The sequence below is a fragment of the Stegostoma tigrinum genome, chromosome 5 (assembly GCF_030684315.1).
Source record: "Stegostoma tigrinum isolate sSteTig4 chromosome 5, sSteTig4.hap1, whole genome shotgun sequence".
Taxonomy (NCBI): Eukaryota; Metazoa; Chordata; class Chondrichthyes; order Orectolobiformes; family Stegostomatidae; genus Stegostoma; species Stegostoma tigrinum.
In genome coordinates, this window is record NC_081358.1 from 27,779,411 (window position 1) to 27,803,887 (window position 24,477).

Sequence of the window (24,477 nt, forward strand, 5' to 3'; positions counted from 1 at the left end):
GAACATTTCCAGAAACTTCTGCTGTGGTTCGAGGTTTTGATATTATCAGTAGGTATTATATAGAGCACTGCTGATCTCTCAACTGCCTGCCATTTCCAAACTGGATGGTTTCAAGTCAGTTGTTGCAGTAATGGGGATATCATGTGACCATGTCTTCTCAGGGGAGGGGATGTGGGGTGAGGGGCTAGTTATTATTCAGACAAAGACTTGTATTTCAGATGACCACCTGCCTATAGCCCATGACAGAGATAAAATGGGAAGTAATTAAGACTTTTTAAAATGGGATATGTGTAAGTTTTGTGTGAGAGGTGTAATTTGCAATCCCGTTATGTATATTTGTCTTTGGGGACCCTTTTGTCTTTAGGGAAAGTTATAAAGCAATAGTTTGCATTCCAAACCAATCAGGAGGAATTTATTATCTGGCTGATTTTGGCTTCTGAGAAAGCTCTAGAAGGTTACTGTTAAGTCCAGTCACATAATTGTATCTGCTGCAAACTCAAACTGAAATTCCTGAAAGGGTCACTGGACTCGAAATGTTAGCTGTTTTCTCTTCACAGATGCTGCCAGACTTGCTGAGTTTCTCCAGAAATTTCTGGAGCTGGAAACAGTCAACAGAGTCAGCTTTGAAAACTGTGGAAGATAGTGGGATCTACTGGAAATCTGAACAATGAGTCATAGAATCCTACGGAAGGAGGCCGTTTGGCCCACTGAATCCACACTGACCCTCCAAAGACCATCCCACTCAGACCCACAACCCCACCCTATCCCTGTGACCCTGAATTTACCATGGCTAATCCACCAAGCCTATACATCCCTGGACACTATAGACAATTTAGCATTGCCAATCCATTTAACCTGCACATCTTTGGACTGTGGGAGGAAACCGGAGGACCCGGAGCACCCAAATAAACCTGTGCAGACTTGGGGAATGTGGAGACTCCACACAGACAGTTGCCTGAGGCTGGAATCAAACCCAGGTCACTGGTGCTGTGAGGCAGCAATGCTAGCCACCAAGCTATCATGCTGCCCCCATGAATCCAGGCATCCACAGTTCTAGAAATGCCTTTTATAAATGCCTTTAATTTCATGTCATTTAGCTTATTTTAGCATTAATAAACACGAAGAGAGCTTTATAACTGGCAATTGTTGATATGGCTAGGGTTATGATGTTTTGTCATTGAAGAGGTTACATGGAAGAAATGGTCAGTGGGTTTAAGCCAGCTTTCTAATGCACTTCACAAAGTGACTGAAACAACAATTTTAATATTTATTCATGTTATGTATTATCCCTATGTGGCTGTTCTGAAAAAACATATGAAACAAAGCCTGAAACAAACAAAAAACAGAAATTGTTGGAGAGCACTATTAACTTTACACCAAATATTCAAAGAGAAATCCAAAACAAGTAATTAGTAGCAGAGCTGTACCAAAGGTTTTCATGTATTTAAGCAAAATCATACTTACTGTATTTATAAAGAGAAATTTAACAAAGCAAGCACAATTAACTTTACACCAAAGTTTGTGAAAATATGGTACGACTCTTGTTCTATTTTTAAACTCTCCCCAAGAATTCACTTACCTTACAAAATCTTTCTAACCTTTCTAAGACTAATAGAAAAGGTATTCTGCAATCATGTAAAATTTCCTCTAATTCTTCTCATGTTACTGCTATCCTTCATAGGATTTGATGGAGATACTTCGATTAGTTTTTGGCTGTTGACCTTCTGCCTTTTCTCACAATTGTGGATGCTTCAATTCATTGTTCAAGTTTCCAGCAGATCCAACTGTCCTCGTTCTGAGTGAACTCTGTTGACTGCTTTCAGCTACACTGCTCTGTGAGAACTATTGTAGATTTTTTCCACCAGCGGCAATCTACTGCAAATCTTCAGGCTGCCTTTCTGTTATAAAGTTCAACTGAGCTAGATCTTTTCATGGGTGAATGATCAAGTTTTTGTTTCCTCTGCTGTCAAGTTTCTTGAGTGTTGTTGGAGCTGCACTTATCCAGGCAAGTAGAGAGTATTCCATCACACTTTTGACTTGTGCCTTGCAGAGAGAGGACAGACCTTGGGGAGTCAGGAGTTGAGTTACGTATAAGTTTATAAATTCCCAGCCTCTGACCTCCTCATTTAGTCACAAAATTTATAACGTTAATTCAGATCAGTTTCTGTAAATGGTAACCCCTGGGATGTTGACAGTGTGGGATTCGGTGCTGATAAAGCCTTTGAATGTGAAAGGGCATTGGCTTGAATCTCTCTTGTTGAAGATGTTAATTGTTAGGCAATTGTTCAGCATAAATGCAATTTGTCCCCTATAAGCCCAAGAGTGGATCTTGTCCTGGTCTTGCTGTGTATGGGCACAGTTTCTGAAGTGATGTAAGTGGTACTGAACATTGGCAGCCATCAACAAAAATCTCTGTTTTGAACCCTATGATGGAGGAAAGGTAATTGATGAAGCTGCTGAAGATGGTTGGGCCTAGGACACTACCCGAGGAGCTCTTGCAGAGATGTCCTGGAGCTGAGATGACTGACCTCCAACAACCACAGCCATCTTCCTTTGTACCAGGGAGGACTTCAACAGGAGAGAGTTTCCCTCCGACTCTGGTTTTTCCACGGTTCCTTCCTCACTCAGTCAAATGCAACCTTAATATCAAGGGCAGTACTCTCACCTCACCTCTTGAATTTAGTTGTTTCATCCATGCTTGGACTAAAGCTGCAATGAGGTCAATAGACAATAGACAATAGGTGCTGGAGTAGGCCGTTCGGCCCTTCAAACCAGCACCACCATTCATTATGATCATGGCTGATCAGCAACATTCAGTATCCTGTTCCTGCCCTATAACCCTTGATTCCTCTATCTTTAAGAGCTCTATCTAGGTCAGGAGCTGCTGCATGGTCCTGGCAGAACCCAAAGTCGGTATCATTGAGCAGGTTGTTCTTATGCACATGCTGCTTGATGATGCCTTCCATTACTTTGCACATGATTGAGAGTACACTGATAGGGTGGTATTTAGTCAGGTTGGGCTTCTTGTGCCAAGGATATGACTTGGACAATATTCCACATTGCCAGGTAGCTGCCGCTGTTGTTAAGTGAAAACATTTGCATAGTATCTTGCTGCTGATCTGATCTGTGTGCTACTTCAGAAAAAAGTGCTGTGGTTTACCCTGGCAGTTTATAAGAAGAATTGGAGAAAGCATGAAATGAGAAAAGCTCAACTGACATATCAGTAATCTTCAGTGACTGCAACGTATGTCTTGCTGATCTCTCAAATAATACTTACCCTTCTGTCACTATGTAGTGGCATTGCAGCTCAATGTAGTATTATTTACTGAACAGTCACAGTGTAGAACTGCTGGGATGTTGTCAAGCTGTACAAACAATCACTCACATTAAAGAAATTTTACTGAAATATGTACAGGAAGTAAATGTCACTAAAATAACACCACTGAAAGAAGTGCCCACCTAGTGCAAATTAAACGTGGAGTATAGACCTGGACTGAAGGTAGAAGGTGAAATAAGATGAAAAATTCAGAAGACTTAGCTTAAAATCATGTAATTTAATCATTTAAGTGTATTCCTGATTATAAAAAAAAAGGTTTTGGGGTTCAGTTCTGTTATTCGTCAAATTCTAATAGCTACACTGCCTTCAAAACTGATTAAACAGCGTGTAACATTTTAAACAGATTTCAAATTATTGTGGGGATAGGATAAGTTGTAGGAAGGAAGTGCATTTATTGTAGCCAAATTTGCAAACAACACAAAAATTGGGAGGAAAGGCAGTTTGTGAGACAGATATAAACAGTTTACAGAGAAATATTGGATAATAAAATGCGAGGCTGGATGAACACAGCAGGCCCAGCAACATCTCAGGAGCACAAAAGCTGACGTTTTGGGCCTAGACCCTTCATCAGAGAGGGTGCTCCTGAGATGCTGCTGGGCCTGCTGTGTTCATCCAGCCTCACATTTTATTATCTTGGATTCTTCAGCATCTGCAGTTCCCATTATCAATGATACAGAGAAATATTGACAGGTTAAGTAAGTTGGCAAGAAGTTGGCCAGTGGAGTTTAAAGCAGGAAAATGTGAAGTTGTTCATTTTGGAAGGGAGAACAAAAAGACAGAGTGTTATTTAAATGAAGAGAAACTGAAGAAAGCTGCAACACAAAGGGACTTGGAGGTACTTTTACAGGAAACACAGAAAGCTAGCAAACAGGTGCAGCTGGGAATCAGGAAGGCTAATGGGATGTTGACCTGTATTTCAAAGGAGTTGGTGTATAAGAGCAAGACAGTCTTACTTCAACTCTACGAGGTGTTAGTGAGATCACATCTGGAGTACTGTGAGCAGTTTTGGACCCCTTATTTAAGAAGATATATTATTTCATTGGCAACAATTCAGACAGACTCACTAGATTGATCCCCATTGCTTGTGAGCAAACGTTAAACAGGTTAGGACTTTACTCATGGAAATTTAGAAGAATGACAGATGATTTCATTGAAACATATAAACATCTTAAATGCTTGACAGGAAAAATGCTGAAATGCTTGAAGCTTGAATGAAAGATGAGGTGGAATTTCTTCTCTCAGAAGATTGAGAGTCTTTGGAACTATTTTCCGCAGAGAGCTGTGGGCATGGAGCTGTTCTGTATATGCATGCATGATCCTATTGAAAAGCAGAGCAGCCATGAGGGGCCAAATGGCCTACTCCTATTTCAATTCTTATGGTCTCCTAGAAAGTTGAAACTGTCTCTGATTTAATGATTGTTGCCTAAAGCCAGAGTCACAACTGCAGCCAGAGCTGACTGTACCATCAGGATTTCTCCATTCAGCTGACTGCCATCCACAAGTGTGATCAGTTTCACGGAAGGTAATGGCAGCCAATGCTGACAGGTTATTGTCGCCAGTGCAAACCTTGGTCCATCACATCTGCTAGAAGTGACAAACGGATTTCTTAAAACAATGAACTCTGCTTTTTAAATCACCATAATTGCTGTATTGCAAGATCAGATTCGTCAAAAGAAAGCCCAAGACATTGGGAATTCTCTCACCAGAAAGGCTGAAGATTGTTAATTTTAGTTAGGCAAGGTGTTAAGAGATTTGTAGAAAAGGCAGGTAAATGGTTGTTGACGTATTGATCAAGCATGTGGCAACTGAATGACAGAAGATTCATGAAGCTGAATGGCCTCTTCCTGTTGCTATACTTCTATAGGTGCTAACTAGGTTACTTTATATGATACAAATTTGATTCAACAAACAAACACAGCAAAAAATGATTAATTATATTTGCTGATGATCGGTCGCAAGTAAACAATGGGTTTTCTATGAAAGAAAATATTTGGAAAGGATGTCAGAGTGGTTGCAAACTACCCAAAGAAGATGTGTGAAGATTACATGAGACAGTTGAGATCTCCTGGCAGTAGTAGTCACAAACTGCAGCAATACATTCCAGTGGGGAAAGACCAATGCCTAAGGTCTTCCTGTTGAAGTTAAATAGAGATCCATTCAATTACTGGGCCCTCCTAGTGCCTCAAATGCATGTAAATATCGTTTTATATATGTAAGGGATGTCTTTGGTTCATTTAGATAGAGTCAAACTCCAATGTTTGTTTGTTTCCTTGATATGCTACCGTATGGAACTGAACTGTATTTGTATCAGAGATAATAGAAACTGCAGATGCTGGAGAATCTGAGGTAACAACGCGTAGAGCTGGATGAACACAGCAGGCCAAGCAGCATCTTAAAAAAGCTTGAGGCAGGTGTTACCAAGGTGCAGCGGGGAAAGACCACTACCTGAGTCTTTTTGTCAAAGTTAAATGGTGGTCCATTCAGTTATCAGACCTTCTCAGTGCCTTAACTGGAAATAATATCTTACATAAGTAAGAAAAGGCTTTGGGTTTGTTAAAACAATTGGGAAAGTCAAAATCCAATGTTGGGTTGTTTCGCTGTATGTAAAGACTGCACAGAATGACTGTTCGGTAATAAAGTGTGAAGCTGGATGAACACAGCAGGCCAAGCAGCATCTCAGGATTGGCCTGCTGTGTTCATCCAGCTTCACACTTTATTATCTTGGATTCTCCAGCATCTGCAGTTCCCATTATCTCTATCACAGAATGACTGCTCGTTCTGGGGAAGGGTCACCAGACCCGTAATGTTAACTCTGATTTTTTTTTTCTTCATAGATGCTGCCCAGATCTGCTGAGGCTTTGCAGCAACTTCTGTTTTTATTTCTGCTCAGAACTGAACTGTTTTCTTGAAGTTTTTTATGAATAAAGTATATTTTTGACATTAAAAAGCAGCAATATATGATATTATTTTGGATTAAGTTGGTTACATTTCTTTAAGCAATTTAAAGTTCATTGTTGCATGGTACTTTGTGAAATGTACCAAAAAGACTCCTTTTTTCCTTACAAGAATGAACAGTGTTCTGTTATCTTACAAACTCTGCTAGATTAATGTTCTTCTTCGATTGACTGTTTTTAGTTGAAACATGGAGGATTACTATGCAAAAGGAATAGCCTGGGACGTTTCCCTATCCATGAAGCTGCATTTTCAGGTGCAGAGAAAACATTGGAATTGTTACTACAGAAAGGTTAGTTATAAATCAAAATATTGTTGAGTGAAGAGATATCTGTTCATTTGGCTTTGTTTGCTTTACGAGCAGTGTATCACACAGTATTTGTTTTTTTCAAGGTGAGGAATTGGGCAACTCTCGTGAAAAACATATAAATTACCTTGATGAAGGACTCCATGCTCCTCTTCATCTGGCTTTACTTGGGGGAAAAATTGAGACAATTAAAATCTGCATTGACAATGGAGCAAAAATTGATTTACCAGAGGTATGTGTTTATGGAGTGTTAACATGACAAAAGAAAAGAAAGAGGAACTGAGTTTTTAGAAAATCTGAAGTAAGGACAGAATATTTTGCCATCGAGCTAGCAATCAGTCACCAACTGCAAAAAAAGGATCAGAGATAATGGGAACTGCAGATGCTGGAGATTCCAAGATAATAAAATGTGAGGCTGGATGAACACAGCAGGCCAAGCAGCATGCTCCTGAGATGCTGCTTGGCCTGCTGTGTTCATCCAGCCTCACATTTTATTATATACAAAAAAAGGATGTTGCTTTAGGTTTGAACTGGCTGGTTGTCAAACAATCATTTTAGCAGGAAGTGCTGGTTAGCCGTTATTGCTTACTGACGCTGAATTCGACTTTATTTTAAAAATGCAATCATTAACATTTAAAAGAGTCAGCGATCACAATGCAAATCATAATTAGTGATTATGTTATCCCCAAACTAAGATGTGAAGTGTGACAATCATAGAGGAAGGGAAGACTAGGACAGTTAAAATATTCTAAAAGATTTGATATGCCATGTGAGAATAATCTAAAGTTCAAGGTTAAAAACTGATTTTTCTTGCTATTTGCTCTTGCCTCTGATTATAACTTTGCTGGGACTGTGTCCGAAACTCCTCTTTCACACCTACACAAAGTTTATGCTGTACCAAAAACAGAAATTGCTGGAGAAACGCAGTATTTCTGTGAAGCGAGAAACAGAGTTAACATTGCGAGTCTAGTGACCCTCCTTCACAACAGAGTTTATGTTGTACTGCTGTCAATGCTATATCTGCTGGACAAGAACAACACTAAGGAAATTCCAGGCCAATGTGATGTGTGTTGGTCCCAGGAAAGATTCAGGGAGAAGGAAAGGTACTGTAAGGGAAGGTGATGGCCTAGTGATATTATTGCTACACTGTCAATCCAGACACCCAGGTATTGTTCTGGGATAATATCCCAGGTAATAAAAAAAATTTGAATTAAGAGTCTGAATGAAGACCATGGATCCATTGCCAATGGTTGGAAAATCCCAGCTGGCTCATTAATGTCCTTTAGGGAAGGAAACTGCTATCCTTATCTGATCTGGCCGACATGTGGCTCCTGGCCCACAGCAATGTGGTTGACTCTTAACTGTCCTCTGGGCAATTAGGGGTTGGCAATAAATACTGGCCTATCTAGTGATGCCTTCATCCTGTGAATGAGTAAATAAAAGTCTGCTGTTCCTTTGGGGGGTGCAGAGAAAGAAGAAAGGAAATTTCAGAGGAGCACAACTTTTAACAGACTGGAGGCAAGGTTCCCAATTTGTATCCAAGTTTCCTCGCTTCACTTGAGTTTGGCTTGTTCCAGCGCCATAAGGGTTGGGAGTAAATTCAGCTCTTAATGTCCACAATTATTTCAAACAATGATTTCTAGGCTTAGAGTTTTTATAGCTTGTTCGCTTTAGAGTCGCCATGCCTGTAAACATTCGCTTTTGTTTATAATTGACAGAAGGATAAGTCTACTGCCCTTCATTTTGCCTGCCTGCAGGGGGCAGTAGAGGCAGTCAAACACATGCTGTCTGAATATGAGGGAGAAAACAATATTCTTTGTCTTCTCGATGGCATTAAACAAACACCATTACACAAGTAAGTTTCTTTTAAACAGTTTTCAGTAAAAAGAATTTAACTCTATTTTCAATGTTAATGTTTAATGTATAATGTGTAATTTTCACATACAGGGCTGCAACATATGACAACTCAGAACTAGTGGAATATTTAATTGAACAGGTATTCATACATTTATGCATGTTAAATTTGATCAGTCCTATACCGCATGGAATATTTGGTATAAATGACCAGATGATAGCTTTTTTTTATCAGATAGGAAGCACCTCTAATATCGGAATACATTTACCCAATAACAGTCTTAGCCATAACGTCAGGGAAGGACCATATAGTCTCTCGTTGGTGCTAAGTTTGCTGATCAAAAACTGAAGGAACTGCAGGTGCTGGAAATCAGACACAGAAACAGAACCTGCTCGAAAAAAAACTCAGCAGGTCTGGCAGCATCTGTGGAGAGAAAGCAGAGTTAATGTTCTGAGTCCACTGACCCACCTTCACAAGAAAAATTGCCGATCTCAGTCTTCTGGGGTGGAAAGCTGTTCTTGAGCATGTGCACCAAGATTAGTTGAGAACAAAATCAGGCTGGACCTCACTCGCTCAGTTTAGGAAACCTGGCCAGCATGAACAAGTAGGGCCGAAGGTTTGATTCCATGCTGTATGATTCTATATACAATAAAAATTTGCACATATGTGGTACCTTTGGTGTGTAATCCCAATCCTTGACTGGGAGATTAAACCAACGACCAAGTCTGGCCTGCCAGGGAAATTTAAATAACCTCATGGCAATATTTTTTGAAACAGCGAAGAAATATTTGACCGTGATTAGCATTATATAAACAGATTCCCTAGCTGTTCAAACTTTGCTGTTTGTGGGAACTTGCTGTATGGTACACCCTTCCTACATCACAGTGATTGTAAATCAAAAGTTCCTTCTTTCCAGCCGCTTTATTCAAGCTGTTTTAGAGCTGGTTCAAGTAGGAGAGACATATTGTAATGTGTCTGAGCCCTGGAACATGCATATACATTTGTAAGTGAGTAAAAAATTCCTGCTGTTAAATTGTAAGTAATTTTCAGTTTTTTACATTACAGGGATCAGACATGAATCTGACTGACAGTGAAACCCGTACTCCTCTTCTGTGGGCTGCTTCAAATAGAGCTTGGAGTACGGTGAACCTTCTGGTGATGAAAGGTCAGGTGCCTTCACTGTTCACATATAGATGTGTAAGGGCATTGTCGATTGTGCTGACTCTCTGTTGCTCTATGGATTATTTTATCAAGCTATGATTGTTGACTAAGCTATTACTCAATTTTACTTCTATTTCACCTTCCAAACCCATGGTTACTACTAGACAGCTAAGGGCAGGACATTCATGCGGACACTACCTACTGTAATTTCCCCTCCAAGCATCATAATATCCTGACTTGGAAAGACCTCACCATTCCTTCAGAGTCCCTGGGTCAAAATCCTGGAACTCCATCCTTAATGGCATTGAGCATTTACCTAAAGCACATGGGCTGCAGCAGTTTTAAGGCAGTTCATCACCACCTTCTCAAGGGCAACTAGGGATGGACAATAAATGCTGGCCCAGCCAGTGACAACCACATCACATGATTACAAAGTGTGAAGCTGGATGACCACAGCAGGCCAAGCAGCATCTCAGGAGCACAAAAGCTGACGTTTTGGGCCTAGACCCTTCAACAGATAGGGTCTAGACCCGAAACACCAGCTTTTTTGCTCCTGAGATGCTGCTTGGCCTGCTGTGTTCATCCAGCTTCACACTTTTTTATCTTGGATTCTCCAGCATCTGCAGTTCCCATTATCTCTGCTCACATCACATGATTGACTTTTTAAGATCTACTTTTTTGTTTTGTTGTTTATGGGTACCATTGGCAATGTTCGTATTATTGTCCACTTTGAGTTGATTTCTCCTCGAACCATTGCACTGCATTGGATGGAGATGACCTTCAATGCTCCTTAGCTATGGTTAGATGCAGTTGGGTAACTTGCAGGCAACATCAGAGATTGGTTATGAATCGTGTGTGTTGGTGTGGGACTGCAGGAACATATATGTCAGAGTTGTTATGGGCCAGACCAGATCCCCTCAAAATATTTTAAGAATGTAGCCTAGACCCTAACATTTTCTTATTTTAAAGGTAGATATGAAGTGCTGTGTTCCAGAAGTAGTGCGACTGCCCCATCGACTCAATGTTAAGCAAAACACAATTTAAGTAAACACTATGGATAAAATACAAACAAAAGAAAGAGGAAATTAAAATTACTTAACAACGGGAAAACTTAACCGAGTAACCGATACAGTAACTGTTACTAATTAACTTTTCCAATGTAGTAACATCACATCAACACACCCCTTGGCAAAAAGGCAAATTCAGGCACAGATTCTCACATGCAATTCTCCGGTCCAGGTGGAAAAAACATCAAGAGAAGATTCAGAGAGAGTAGCAGCTAAGAGACATTCACTGAAGCTTCCAACTTTTTTGAGACCCCCAAATCTCCTGATGTTACTGAAAAAAAAACAAAACCCAGAAATCTGGATCTGTGAAGTCTGGCCACACCCATTCAGGCTATTTTGTTTACACAAGTACTCTTCAGGAGTCAGTTCTGTGCCTCTGCCTTACAACTACTCTTCAAAAAAAATCCAGGACAAAATAACCTTAAAAAGTGACTGCATCTTCACAGTGTGCGCGAGTACAGCTAGTTACAGCCCAATGGCGTAAACATGGAATTCACCCACTCCACCCACCCCCATCCTCATCCCATGACCAACCCTCCCTCTCATCCCTGCCTCCTTGACCAGACACAACCTGTCCACCTTCTCTCCCACCTATCCACCCCTCCCACCTCACTGACAATCCCACCACTGCCTACTTGCTCTCACCTATCACTGTCCCACCTACCGTCCCCAGCCCACTCCTTCTCTCTATTTATTTCCCAGGTCCGTTCCCCCTCCCCAACTCTGAAGAAGGGCCCCAACCCAAAACGTCAACTTTTCTGCTCCTCTGATGCTGCCTGGCCTGCTGTGTTCCTCCAGCTCTACACTGTGGTATCTTTGACTCCAGTATCTGCAGTTCTTACTATGTCTTGTAGTTTTCTTCCTTAAAAGACATTACTAAAGGGAGTCTGTTGTGAAAAATCCTAAAGCTTCATTTTCACTTTTTTTTTCACATTTCTAAATTCCGTATTTAGGAAGTAAAATTTGAACTCTCACTCCTGAACTTATATTTTCTATGATTTGTACATTTCTTGGTTACTAGTGCAGCTACATAGCCATGACAGTATTGCTCCTAAAATAAAGGAAGGGTAATTTCCTTTTGTGTTTGAGAAGTGATTTGAAAGGAACAGATTCCAGCTGCTAATGTTATGGTGAATTATCTGCTCTGATGAATATTTCTTCATAGTTAACTGATTATTAAGAAAAACTAAACATAGAATTACAAAATGCAACTCCTGCTTATAAGATACATTAAAATTTATGAATCAATGAGACAGATGTTCTACTATTACAATAGATTTCTTACATTTGGATTAACTGTTCTTTGGTTATCAAAACATCACATGAAGTTCTGGCACCATTTCAATAATAGGAGGTACACCAACCTTGCACTCAGATGCGTACAGATATGTGGTGAGGCACATAGTGTGGAATGCATGTCATGACTGCCACACTTTATTATAACCTTTGTGGCCAGTCCAAACCTGAACAGAGAGGCCCAAGGTTTGATGGAGAGCAGCCCTCCAACCTCATCATCATTGTTGGCATGTGGAGCTGGGAAGATTTCTTCTTCTAATAAACCATTTCTCCTCATCCTAGGTCTAGAGAATTAATTTAAAATTTTCCTGACATTGGAGGGGATGTGGTTGCTGAAGTGATGAATGGGATAGGCTCACTACTATGACTCTGTACTGTACCTGTTGGACAGGGTCCAATGCCTATCTCTGACTTGGTTAAGCATGGTTTCCAAGAAGGCATTCAGGATTAATGGGTGGTACGGTGGCACAGTAGTTAGCACTGCTGCCTCACAGTGCTGGGGACCCGGGGGGATTTGGCCATCATAAATTGCCTGCAGTGTCTAGGGATGTGCAGGCTAAGTGGATTAGCCATGGGAAGTGCGGGATTACAGGGATAGGGTAGGGGGCGTGAGTCTGGGTGACTTGCTCCTCAGAGGGTTGGTGTGTACTCAATGGTGCAAATGGCTTGCTTCCACACTGTCAGAAGTCAATGGATGAATTTACCCTCTAGTTCTTGTGCTGCAGTGGTTCTTTAACAACTCACTGAAATGGGCTTTCCTCAAGCATTTGGCAGAGGACCTTTCAAGGGCCAGGCTTGCATAGTTAAACCTTACCCTTACATCAACTTACTGTTACATCAATGATGAAATTGTTGATACTATCTCATTATTTCTTCTGCAAAGTTTGTTTGGAAATCAAATTGACACTTACAAATTCAATAGCAGAAAAAAAACTAACCAGGAACAAAAGGACCTTTGAAATAAGTTAGCATTTACAGCAGTCTCAATGTCAGATAAATTTCCATAATCACAGAGGAATAGGCTGTCCACAACAATTAGCACCTGTAACTTTACTAAACCATTAACATCTTTGCAGCACTTCAAGTAAATAATGTCATTTCATCCACACTCCAAGCAAACTATGATCATTGACTTTCTGTTTCACTTCTATTTATGGGTATGTCCAACTTTTAAAATAAAAGTAGAAAATAATTAAAAGTGTTTGCATTCTTACAATGATCTGTTTGAAGCAGTGACTCAACTTGGGAATGAGTTAATCTTAAAAGACTGCTCCAGGTTAAGGTTCCGCAATTGTATCAAATTATTTTAAAGTGGGAACTGCACCAGACTGGAGGTAGAATTTTAACTCTTAGATCCTATTAACACCTTAAGTATAAAAGGGAAAGCTGTCATATTCCGACTGAACCATAGGACTGCTGTCTTCTTCAAATGATGACTGGTAGTGGTTTAACCTGAGGGTCACCATGCCCCAGGTGAGGGGCAAGGTTGGGAAGATCAGTATTTGTCCTTAATAGCCCTTGAGAAGATTCTCTAAAATCTGGTAGGCTGCCTGACTATAACACATCGGTATTTGCAGTTTCCCAGTAATTTTCTGGAGTTTGAACTTTGGGCCACTTCACTTTGGTATTTACTCCCAAAGAAGCCAAAAATGTTTTCATGCAGAACATTGCCAAAAACTGGAAGTCGAGGTATAGCATGTCATAAGGTGTTTTTTTTTCTCTGTGTCATTTCCTCTTGAGATCCAAAGCATAACAGTGTCTCTTATCAAATTGATAAACTATTTTATATTGTGATTTGCTTAGGAGCGAATATCAACATAAAGAATTGCGCAAAATGTAACTTTCTACATCTGACTGTCCTACAACCCAAAGGTCTAAAAAACCTCAGTGAAGAAATTCTCCAGGTACTCCAAGTTTCCACTTGATAGTTTTCAGGCATTGTGTTGATTTCTTTTATGGTTAACAAGTAATATGGTCAGCCTTGGTGTAAAAAAATTAGCAAATGGTTGATCTATGAATTTATGACTAATGCCACAGAAAGCTGTTGAGTCCAAAACATTGCATGTTTTCAAGAAGGAGTTAGATATAGTTCTTAAGCCTGAAGTGATCAAAAGGAATGGATAGAAAATGTGATCAGGGCACTGAGTATGATGATCAGGCATGATCATATTGAATGGCGGAGCAGGTTTGAGGGGCTGAATGGCCTACCCCTCCTCCGATTTTCTATGTTTTCATGCAGAATTTTCAACTTACCAAGCCATGTTGCAGTTTAAGAACTACATAGTGCCTCTGAATAGTCAAACCTGAAAAGATGCTGTAAATGCTTTGGATTTGCAAAGTAAGGATTATAGGAGCTTTCTGAGGCATAACTTTTCAGAAAATATTTTGTTCTAATTTGCTTACATGTTTGTTTGTTCTTTAACATTTCTGTGTATATTTGCAGTCTGAGAAAGTACAGGAGCTGTTGAACGACCAAGATATTGATGGCTGTACTCCACTGCACTATGTGTGTAAACAGGGATTAACAGAATCAGTGGAGAAAATGCTGAGCTTAAAAGCATCTCCTTATCTGAAAACTGTAGATAAGAAATCATCACTGCATTTTGCAGCGTGGTAGGAAGTCTCTCATTTTCAATTCTTTTGTCTAATTGCTCAAAGAGAGGTCAGGATAAATTTAGAACTAATAGAAAGAAGTAATGTCTGCGGATGTGCAGGCTAGGTGGGTTAGCCATGGGAAATGCAGGGTTACAGGGATTGGGTAGGGAGGGGAGGTGGGTCCGGGTGGGATACTCTTCAGACTGAATGTGTCAAATGGCTTGCTTCCACACTGTAGGGATTCTATGATTCTATTTGATTAGGGGGTGTGTACTGCATTGCACTAAAGTATATCATAAAATTAGTAAACCTCTCCCTATGTATTTCAGAACCCCCTTCCCCTCCCCCATTTCCGAAGAAGGATCTAGGCCTGAAACGTCAAGCTTTCCTGCTCCTAAGATGCTGCTTGGCCCGCTGTGTTCATCCAGCTCTACACCTTGTTATCTCAGATTCTCCAGCATCTGCAGTTCCTACTATCTCTGAAATGATTTGTGCATTGAGTTTAGGAGTTGGTATGTCATAATGTGGCTGTACAGGACACTGGTTAGGCCACTTTTGGAATATGGCATTTAGTTCTGGTCTCCCTGCAATAGGAAGGATGTTGTGAAGCTTAAAAAGTTGCAGAAAAGACTTATGAGGATGTTGCTGGGGTTGGAGGGTTTGAGCTATAGGGAGAGTTTGATTAGACTGGGGCTATTTTCCCTGGAGCATTGGAGCTGAGGGGTGACCTAGTAGAGGTTTATGAAATCAGGGGGGGCATGGATAGGGTGAATAGACAAGGTCTTTTTCCCGGGATAGGGGAATCCAAACCTAGAGGGCATAGGTCGCAGGTGAGAGGGGAAAGATTTAAAAGGGACCTAAAGGGCAACTTTTTCACACAGAGTGTGGCATGTATGGAATGAGCTGCCAGAGGTAGTGGTGGAGGTTGGTACAGTTTCAACATTTAAAAGGCATCTGGATGGGTATATGAGTAGGAAGGATTGAGAAGGATATGGGCCAAATGCTGGCAAATGGGACTAGATTAATTTAGGATAACTGGTCGGCATGGACATGTTGGACTGAAGGGTCTGTTTCTGTGCTGTACAACTCAATGATTTGATAAACATTAAGTAGGAGGAGACAATGCTGCTATATTACACCAGACTGACTGAAAAGCTTTCATAAGACAATAGTGAAGTTTGCTCAGTTTATATGTTTAATTTAGGGAAACTGACATTTTGTCAAGGGTTATAAATTTTGAATGATATTTGTGCTAATTTAGCAATAGGTATCAAGACACCATACTCTATTATATTTGGTTTACTTGCATTATACTTTTCAGTGTAACAGAAATCTTGGAGATAACGTGGTTTCTTCCTATTTCCATGGTTCACAAGCAGAACTCTTGTCTCTGAATCTGAAGGCCATGGGTTCGAGTCCCACAGCAACGCAGTGAACACAAGAGCTAGACTTACTTCAGGGACTGCTGCACTAACTAGAGCTGGGGGCTTTTGGGCGAAAGAATAACCTGAGGGCCAATCTGTTCTCTTAAATGGTTACAAAGAAAAACATGCACTTTTTTCAGTAACAGCAGGGTCTTTATTCCTGGTGGCCAAGTCAACTATGCTAATACATTTCTGTCAACCAACATCATCAAAACAGCACAATATCTGACCATTAGCTCATGGCCAGCTTTGACACCTGGCTGTTTGTGAATTGGATTCCTACAATAAATCTGGAAATTAGTTTGCTGTAAAACTCTTGGGACATTCTGATGGTATGAAAGATACTATTGGAATGCAATTATTCATCTATCCTACTATTTTGCATGTGCATTCAACATTTACCTACAAAGCTGCAGCACCTGTTATAGTCTCACATACTTTGTCACATTTTTCATCTAAATTCTGATGCCTTTAAGTCTATTGTTAAAATTGTTGATGTTAATTTATCATCCTGTAATTGTATAATGTGACCACCTGATGGCATTATTTTTAAAGGTGAATCATTGAATGATAGATCACACCAAATTAATTTGCCTGTTGTGCTAAGCTCACTCTTTGGTGGAACTTCCCTACTGGTCCTTTTTGTTTTCCCTCAGCTCTTTAAATATTTTCCTTCCAAGTCTCTTTCCAATAAGTCGCTTTTGTACCTCCTCCAAGGTCTTGACGTCTTTCCTAAAGTATTATTTCCAGATAATGAATGACCAGCTTCCAAAACAACTATCCACTTTCCAGATTTGAACTTGTGTTCAAAATTTTAAACATTTTCACTGTCTGAGGACATCCCAAAGTTCTTCCAGCAATGAAACATTTCAGGAATATAGTCACTGTGAAATGTCAGGAATGCTTGCCTTCTTTACTTGCCTTGCTGGCTTCTAAGAATTGTATCAGTGATAATGGGAACTGCAGATGCTGTAGAATCCAAGATAACAAAGTGTGAAGCTGGATGAACACAGCAGGCCAAGCAACATCTCAGGAGCACAAAAGCTGACATTTCGGGCCTAGACCCTTCATCAGATCTCTGATGTAGGGTCTCGGCCGGAAATGTCAGCTTGGCCTGTTATGTTCATCCAGCTTCACACTTTGTTATCTTGGCTTCTAAGAATATTGTGCACAGTCTGTAACATGCCCTCGCTAATACCTGAAGAACAACTGAGGCTCTGAAAGCTTGTGATTTCAAATAAACCTATTGGACTGTAACCTGGTGTCACGTGATTTCTGGCCTCATCTTAGCTTCGAGATCCCTTACTTTAAAATTGTCCCTCCTTTTACTAGATTTCATTCCCCCAGCATCTATGACGTTAGGATCCCTCAGAAACTTCTGTGCTTCATTTTCCTAAATGCTGATGAGTATAGATCCAGCTGACACCATCTGTCCTCATACAAAGAGAACCTTTTCATCCCTGGAATCAACTTAGAGAATGGTGTTAAATGTAAGCCTAGCCCTTGTTAAATGAGGAGACCAAAACTGTACAGAGTACAGTAGATGAGTCTCACCAACATCCTGCACAGTAGCAGCAAGACTTTCTCACGTTTGTGTCTCGTCATCCTTGCAATAGAAGAGAACATTTGAATGCGCTTCCTAATTACTTGTTGTGCCTGCACGCTAATATTTTGCAATTCACATACAAGATAATCACAATTCTTCTGCCCTACAGCATCCTTCATTCTTTCCACATTTAAAAAATATTCTGCTTTTCTAATCTTCCCACCGAAGTGCATGACTTCATATTTTCCCAAACTGTATTTCATCTTTCAGATTTATACCCATAGCCTTGCAGACACTTTGCATCCTCTTGCACTTTAGTTTCATCTTTGCATCATCAGCAAATTTAACAACTATATGTTCAGTCCCTTCAGCTGAGTTATGTACAGTGACCCCAGCACTAATCCCTAGATGCCCATGCATGCCCTAGAGGAGTAAATGTCACAAAGGGATTTAAACACAAGGATAAGAATATTAAATTCACTGTGTTGAAGTCTGATTGGGAACCAATTCATTTTTAACCATAGTTATGGCCGACTCAGCACTTGTAAGTTATTGCTGCAGAATTTAAACGAGACCAAGCTGTTGAATGAAGGAGATGAGAAAGGAATGACTCCATTGCATCTGGCGACACAGAATGGACATACCAGAGTGGTTCAACTACTCCTGAGAAAAGGAGCTCTCCTAATGAGGTAAATGAGCACTGAGAATTACATTAACATGGATTATAATTTAAAGCTATGATTGTTCACTGATTTGGTTATGCAATTAATTTTGTAGGTCAGGCAACCTACTGGATTTAAAAATAAGCACAAATGGTGTTATCATATATTTATATTTCCTTTGTTGAACACTGTTACAATTGACTTTAAAGGGAGTAGACCTCTTTCCCTTATCTGCAAACAGAATCATGTAGATTTCTTTTATTTTGTTCAAAAACATGCATCAATCTTCACTTTAGGAAGCACAGCATACTATACCAATATAGCATTTCTTTTTTCCCCCATCATTTATCTTTATTTGGATTTTGTAATCTATATAATCAATTTTGATCAGTTTTATCTTGTGGATTTATATTTATTTGGTGTTTGGGGGAGCTGCCCCAAAATTCAAAAAACAAAACTTTTTATGCACTATATGTAATAAATGCCTTTTCCTAATATTTATTTGGGTAATTCTATGAGTTTCCCTTGTTGTCGAGGAACCTCAATCACTGACTGAAGGATTAGTCTATTATAAAATCAGAAGCAGAATTTACAAAGCCACAAGAGTTAGTACAGCCTATCATCTATGTTAGCTTCCTAAACAACTACCCACTTCGCCCCAGTCCTTGCTCTTTCTTCTTTTCCAGCGCTTTAAAATAAAAAGCATAGATGCATTGAAGTAACTCAACCAGGCTTCTTTGACAGCCTCTTCCAAGACCACAACCACTTCCATCTGGAATGACATGGGCAGCAGATATGTGGGAACACCACCACCTGCAAGTTCCTCTCCAAGCTACTCACTGTCCTGACTTGGAAATGTATCACCATTTTAACAGTGTGGCTGGAACATTCTCCTGGAACTCCCACAATAACTGTACTGTGGGTGCTGCTACATTCTATGGACTGCAGCAATGTAAGAAATCATCTCAATACCTCCTCCACGTCAATTAGGGATGGGTAATATCCACATCCAAGGACAAATGAAGAGAATATGGCACTCTTTTAAAATCCAATGGGATGATATTCCCAATCAGTTGTTCTGGTAGTGGACGCCATGTTCTAACAATCCTTTGTGAGGGAAACAAAGTCGCATTGTTTTCTGCTCCCCCCCCCCCCCCCCCCCCGCCATAAGCTCTTATTTAGACAAACAGCAGGCTGGAAGAACACAGCAGGCCAGGTGGCATGAAGGGTTATACCCAAAATGTTGACTGCTCCTTTCCTCCAGATGCTGCCTGGCTTGCTGTGTTCTTCCAGCCTCCAGTTTGTCTACTTTAGATTCCAGTATCTGCAGGATTTTTGTTTTCTGTTCCACTGAATCCACTGTATAGCCACCAAAATATGACCATAATTGAAACATTGAGTATGCCTTTGCGGTGGCTGGAATCTTGTGCTGCCTGATGTAAAGCTAACAAAGGTGGAGTGAGTGGAACCAGAGACAGGGACTTCCTGCATCAGGCTCTGTACTGCCTTATCCAGAGTTTTAACCCAATGCCCCTTCTTGTCCAGACAGATACTGGTCTGAAGTATCTCAGGTTGTGGATATCTGTATCCCTGAGACTGCCTTCTCTTTATCTTTGAGTAAACTTTAAAATCCTCGTGTGTTGTGACATTTATTTGTTTATATCTGTGCATGGCAGATTATCATTAAACTTTGCAAGTCCAGCATTTAAACATACCTTTTACTTCCCACGCTCTGTCTAGACTTGTAACTTCTAGCTCACTGATACTAGCGTTAAGTGATCAGCTATAATATTATGATTTGCTTGAAGCTCATTGTGTCAAAGCCAATTATTAGTTATTATTGAATTATTCCAATGGAAAGTGCAAAGATCACATGTTGAGGCAATCTGGAACTTTGTTTTGATATCCAATCTGTTTGGCTTGAATTCAGTACCTGGATGATGACGATGTCCTGTGTTTGAAACAGCTGTATCTCACGTACATGATCTGATGTAGTGTAGGCATGACTGTCCCACATTCTGTGCAAATTATTAGTCTGAGCAAGATCAATACATTTCTGTCCTTGCTGAATGCCCATTCAGATGCTCTTACGGTATAATATCTTGGTCGATCAATTTCTCCGACGCGCAGACTTCTGACATCCTGTCCCTTAATTGCTTGGGTTTATGTTTGACAGAACTTCCATTCTGCGTCTAGAATTATTCCCACCTCTGATGCTTTTTTGCTGCGGCTTTTCTGGGATTTCTTTACCTTCTTGTGGTTTAAACAGACTATGTTTGACCTGAAACTGTGCTTTTAAAATTGGTACATCTGCTTTTACCCCAGCCTTGACAGTCCATACTGCTCTGTCTATCTCGGCGATTATCTGAGAATGGAATGGAGAACGTGTCACCCAAAACCTTTTTGATAAATTGAGGTCCATTGTAATATACTCATTCTTCCAAGAAACTGCTTATGATAAACATCCCTTTTATTGCCCCCATCACTGAGCTTGCAGTGATCAGATGAAGTCTTGCCACTTCTATCCACCTAGATTAGCAGCTGATGAGGACTAAATACGTCTCATCTCGTTGCTAGCCTTTCACTTGGCCTATTTGGAAATCTTGATGAAATCATTGGCTTGTAGGCACTTAGCTATGTAGGACATAGACTTGACACAAGAGAATGTAAGTCAGTATGTCTTTTGAAATCAAAAGTAGAAATTTCTGGTAAAGCTCTGTAGATCTGGTACCATATGTGGAGAGAAATCAGAGTTAATATTTCAGATCAAATTCTGAATCCTCAGAATTAATGGTGGCTAGGAAAATTTTGGTTTACATGCAGAAGATTGGGTTGGGGGAGAGGTTAAGGAGTAAACAATCGAGGGAGATAGAGGCCAAAGAGAGAGAAGAACAAAAACAGAAATTGCTGGAAAAGCTCACCAGGTCTGGCAGCATCTGTGGAGGTAAAAACAGAGATAACATTTGGAGTCTGGTGACCCTTCCTTAGAACTGATGGTGGCTGGGAAAACGTCAGTTTATATGCAGAAGAAAGGCGAGGTGGGGTGTGGTCGGGAGTAAACAATAGGATAGAGCCTATAGAGAGAGAAGAGCAGTTGGACAGACAAAGAGTTGATAATGATCAGGCTGGGAGGGTGAATATTGTTAATGGGGTCTGTCAGTGACTAACAATAGGTAGTGTGTAATGGCAGGCTATGTGGTAACAATAGAAAGAAGAACAGTTGGACAAAGGAGTGGATAAGGACCTGGCCAGGAGGGTGAATAGCTATTAATGGGGACTGTTAATTGTTAACAATGGGTGTTGTGTGGTTATGAACAATGCAATAACAAAGCAGGGAGTGAGGCGGTGATAATGGGAACTGCAGATGCTGGAGAATCCAAGATAACAAAGTGTGGAGCTGGATGAACACAGCAGGCCAAGCAGCATCTCAGGAGCACAAAAGCTGACATTTTGGGCCTAGACCCTTCATCAGAGTGGGGCGGACACTGCAGCTTTCTGAACTCAATATTGAATTCAGTAACTTTAGCTGTCCCATATCCTTATCCCAACTCCTACACTCAATGCTGCAAGACCTGCTGAGCTTTTCCAGCAATTTCTATTTTTGTCTCTGATTTACAGCATCTGCAGTTCTTTTGGTTTTTATGTCCTTTGAAATGGCGCACTGCCACACTGACTGTGTGCTGTTGCTCTGCACTGTGTTGCTTAAATATTCCCCTTTGAGTTGCAAAAGGATTTCTCTTGTTGTTGATTTTGATACAACCGTTCCATGGTTGTACAGCAATTACTCTTCCAAGATTACCAAGCATTACTTTAGGGTGATCGGTGCCTCTTCAGCACTTGGTTCCCATGACTGTGTTTTGACGAGCCTTGCAAGCACCCCTGTGCCTTTCTTTGTCAGATTTCTGAGCTATGTGAATTTGTCTGAATTTACCCTCAGTTGCTCATCAAGTGCTGGTGATTCCAATTTTATGAAGGTTCATGAAAGTTATTATCATGTAGGAACAAGGCTTCTAACATGGAAGAACTAAATGTGTCTTTAAATTGAAGTTGTATTTCTATTTTGTGCACGTTAACAGGAATTATCACTCAGTTCCTTATGGACTCGTCTTTTGAGTGTCACTTATGTGATACAGTGCCATAGCGATCTACAGCCCAGAAAAAGGCCCTTCAGCCCACCATGTCCATGCCTGTCAAAAACAGCCACCTAGCTATTCTAATACTCATTTTCCAGCACTAACTCTCTGAACAGCATCCCACCCAGACCTAGACCCAAATCTATCACATTTCCCACAAGTAAGCCACTTAACCTGCACATTCTTAGACACTACAGACAATTTAGCATGGCCAGTCCATCTAGCCTGCACCTCTTTGGATGTGGCTCTATCAGACTTGTGGCCAATGAGTGCCATAGTCTCAGCCTGCAGAATCTCAAAATAGAGCCTTTCCAAGCCTGAAATAAGGCTTTGTCCTCCATATTCCTTGACTCCCCAACTCCCAAAGACTAATTGGTACTTCCTTATGGTGCTGAAATTCCCACGCCTCAATTTCCAGCCTGAATTTCCTGTGCCCTCCCTTCCTCACTCCATAGATGCCAGGAACCATCTGCAAGTGTCACCCTCCTGTGGCCTCCTGGTGTTAAGAACAAAGAAAATTACAGCACAGGAACAGGCCCTTCGGCCCTCCAAGGCTGCGCCGATCCAGATCGACTATCTAAACCTGTTGCATATTTTCCAAGGATCTGAATCCTTCTGCTTCCTGCCCATTCATGTATCTGTCCAGAAACATCTTAAAGGATGCTATTGTGCCCGCCTCTACCACTTCCGCTGGCAACGTGTTCCAGGTACCCACCACCCTCTGCATAAAGGACTTTCCACGCATATCTCCCTTAAACAATTCCCCTCTTACCTTGAAATTGTGACCCCTAGTAATTGAGTACCCTACTCTGGGAAAAAAGCTTCTCGCTATCCACCCTGTCTATACCTCTCATGATTTTGTAGACCTCAATCGGGTCCCCCCTCAACCTCCAATATTCTAATGTAAATAATCCTAATCTACTCAACCTTTCTTTGTAGCTAGCACCCTCCAGACCAGGCAACATCCTGGTGAACCTCCTCTGCACCGTCTCCAAAGCTTCCACATCCTTTTGGTAATGTGGCGACCTGAACTGTATGCAGTATTCTGAATGTGGTCAAACCAAAGTCCTATACAACTGTAACATGGCCTGCCAACTCTTGTACTCAGTGCCCCGTCCAATGAAGGAAAGCATGCTGTATGCCTTCTTGACCACTCTATCGACCTGCGTTGCCACTTTCAGGGTATAATGGACCTGAACACCCAGATCTCTCTGTGCATCAATTTTCACCAGTGCTTTTCCATTTACTGTATAGATCGATCTTGAATTGGATCTTCCAAAATGCATCATCTCGCATTTGCTTGGATTGAAATCCATCTGCCATTTCTCCACCCAACTCTCCAATCTATCTATATTCTGCTGCATTCTCCGACAGTCTCCTTCACTATCTGCTACCCTGCCAATCTTAGTGTCATCTGCAAACTTGCTAATCAGACAATCTATACCTTCCTCCAGATCATTTATGTATATCACAAACAACAGTGGTCGCAACATGGATCCCTGTGGAACACCACTGGCCACAGTTCTCCATTTTGAAAAACTCCCTTCCACTACAACTTTCTGTCTCCTGTTGCCCAGCCAGTTCTCTATCCATCTACCTAGTACATCCTGGACCCCATGCAACTTCACTTTCTCCATGAGTCTACCATGGGGAACCTTATCAAACACCTTACTGAAGTCCATGTATATGACATCTACAGCCCTTCCCTCATCTATCAACTTCGTCACCGTTGTTTCTTGCCTGTTGGCCAGGTTTTCTCCTTGGCCGGCTGCTGACTGGAAAGGGAACCACATTGTTGAAATATTGTTAAAATTTGAAAGATAACGGTATCCTGAGTCACATCTGCTTCTTCCTTGTAAACATCAAGATCAATATGTTTGATGGATATAAACTGAGTAAATTTAACTCATCTTTCACTTTAAACTATTGAAGGGATTACAGGTGTTGGACAAATTTACATTACGCTGCTTCTGGAGGATATACTCAGACAATGGAAATATTATTACAAACTAATGTAACACTGCTCGACCGGGTGGATGACAAAGGGGTAAGTATGTGTATTCCATGTCAATGCACATGATGGTGATAGGTTATCTGAACAGAATCTGTGCTCTGTTTCAATCAATAGTTCCTTCCTTTATT

The 24,477-nt window shown here is 40.8% G+C and overlaps 1 protein-coding gene across 1 annotated transcript in view; it reads left to right on the forward strand.

The window, feature by feature from the left end:
- trpa1b (transient receptor potential cation channel, subfamily A, member 1b) overlaps positions 1–24,477 on the forward strand; it is a 218,376-nt gene that overhangs the window by 156,502 nt on the left and 37,397 nt on the right. Inside the window, exons 8-16 of the mRNA XM_059646336.1 lie at positions 6,473–6,581; positions 6,683–6,828; positions 8,315–8,451; positions 8,544–8,592; positions 9,517–9,616; positions 13,779–13,879; positions 14,419–14,588; positions 18,065–18,229; positions 24,268–24,382. Of these exons, the coding sequence (XP_059502319.1) occupies positions 6,473–6,581; positions 6,683–6,828; positions 8,315–8,451; positions 8,544–8,592; positions 9,517–9,616; positions 13,779–13,879; positions 14,419–14,588; positions 18,065–18,229; positions 24,268–24,382 (1,092 nt within the window). The remainder of the gene's footprint in view (positions 1–6,472; positions 6,582–6,682; positions 6,829–8,314; positions 8,452–8,543; positions 8,593–9,516; positions 9,617–13,778; positions 13,880–14,418; positions 14,589–18,064; positions 18,230–24,267; positions 24,383–24,477) is intronic.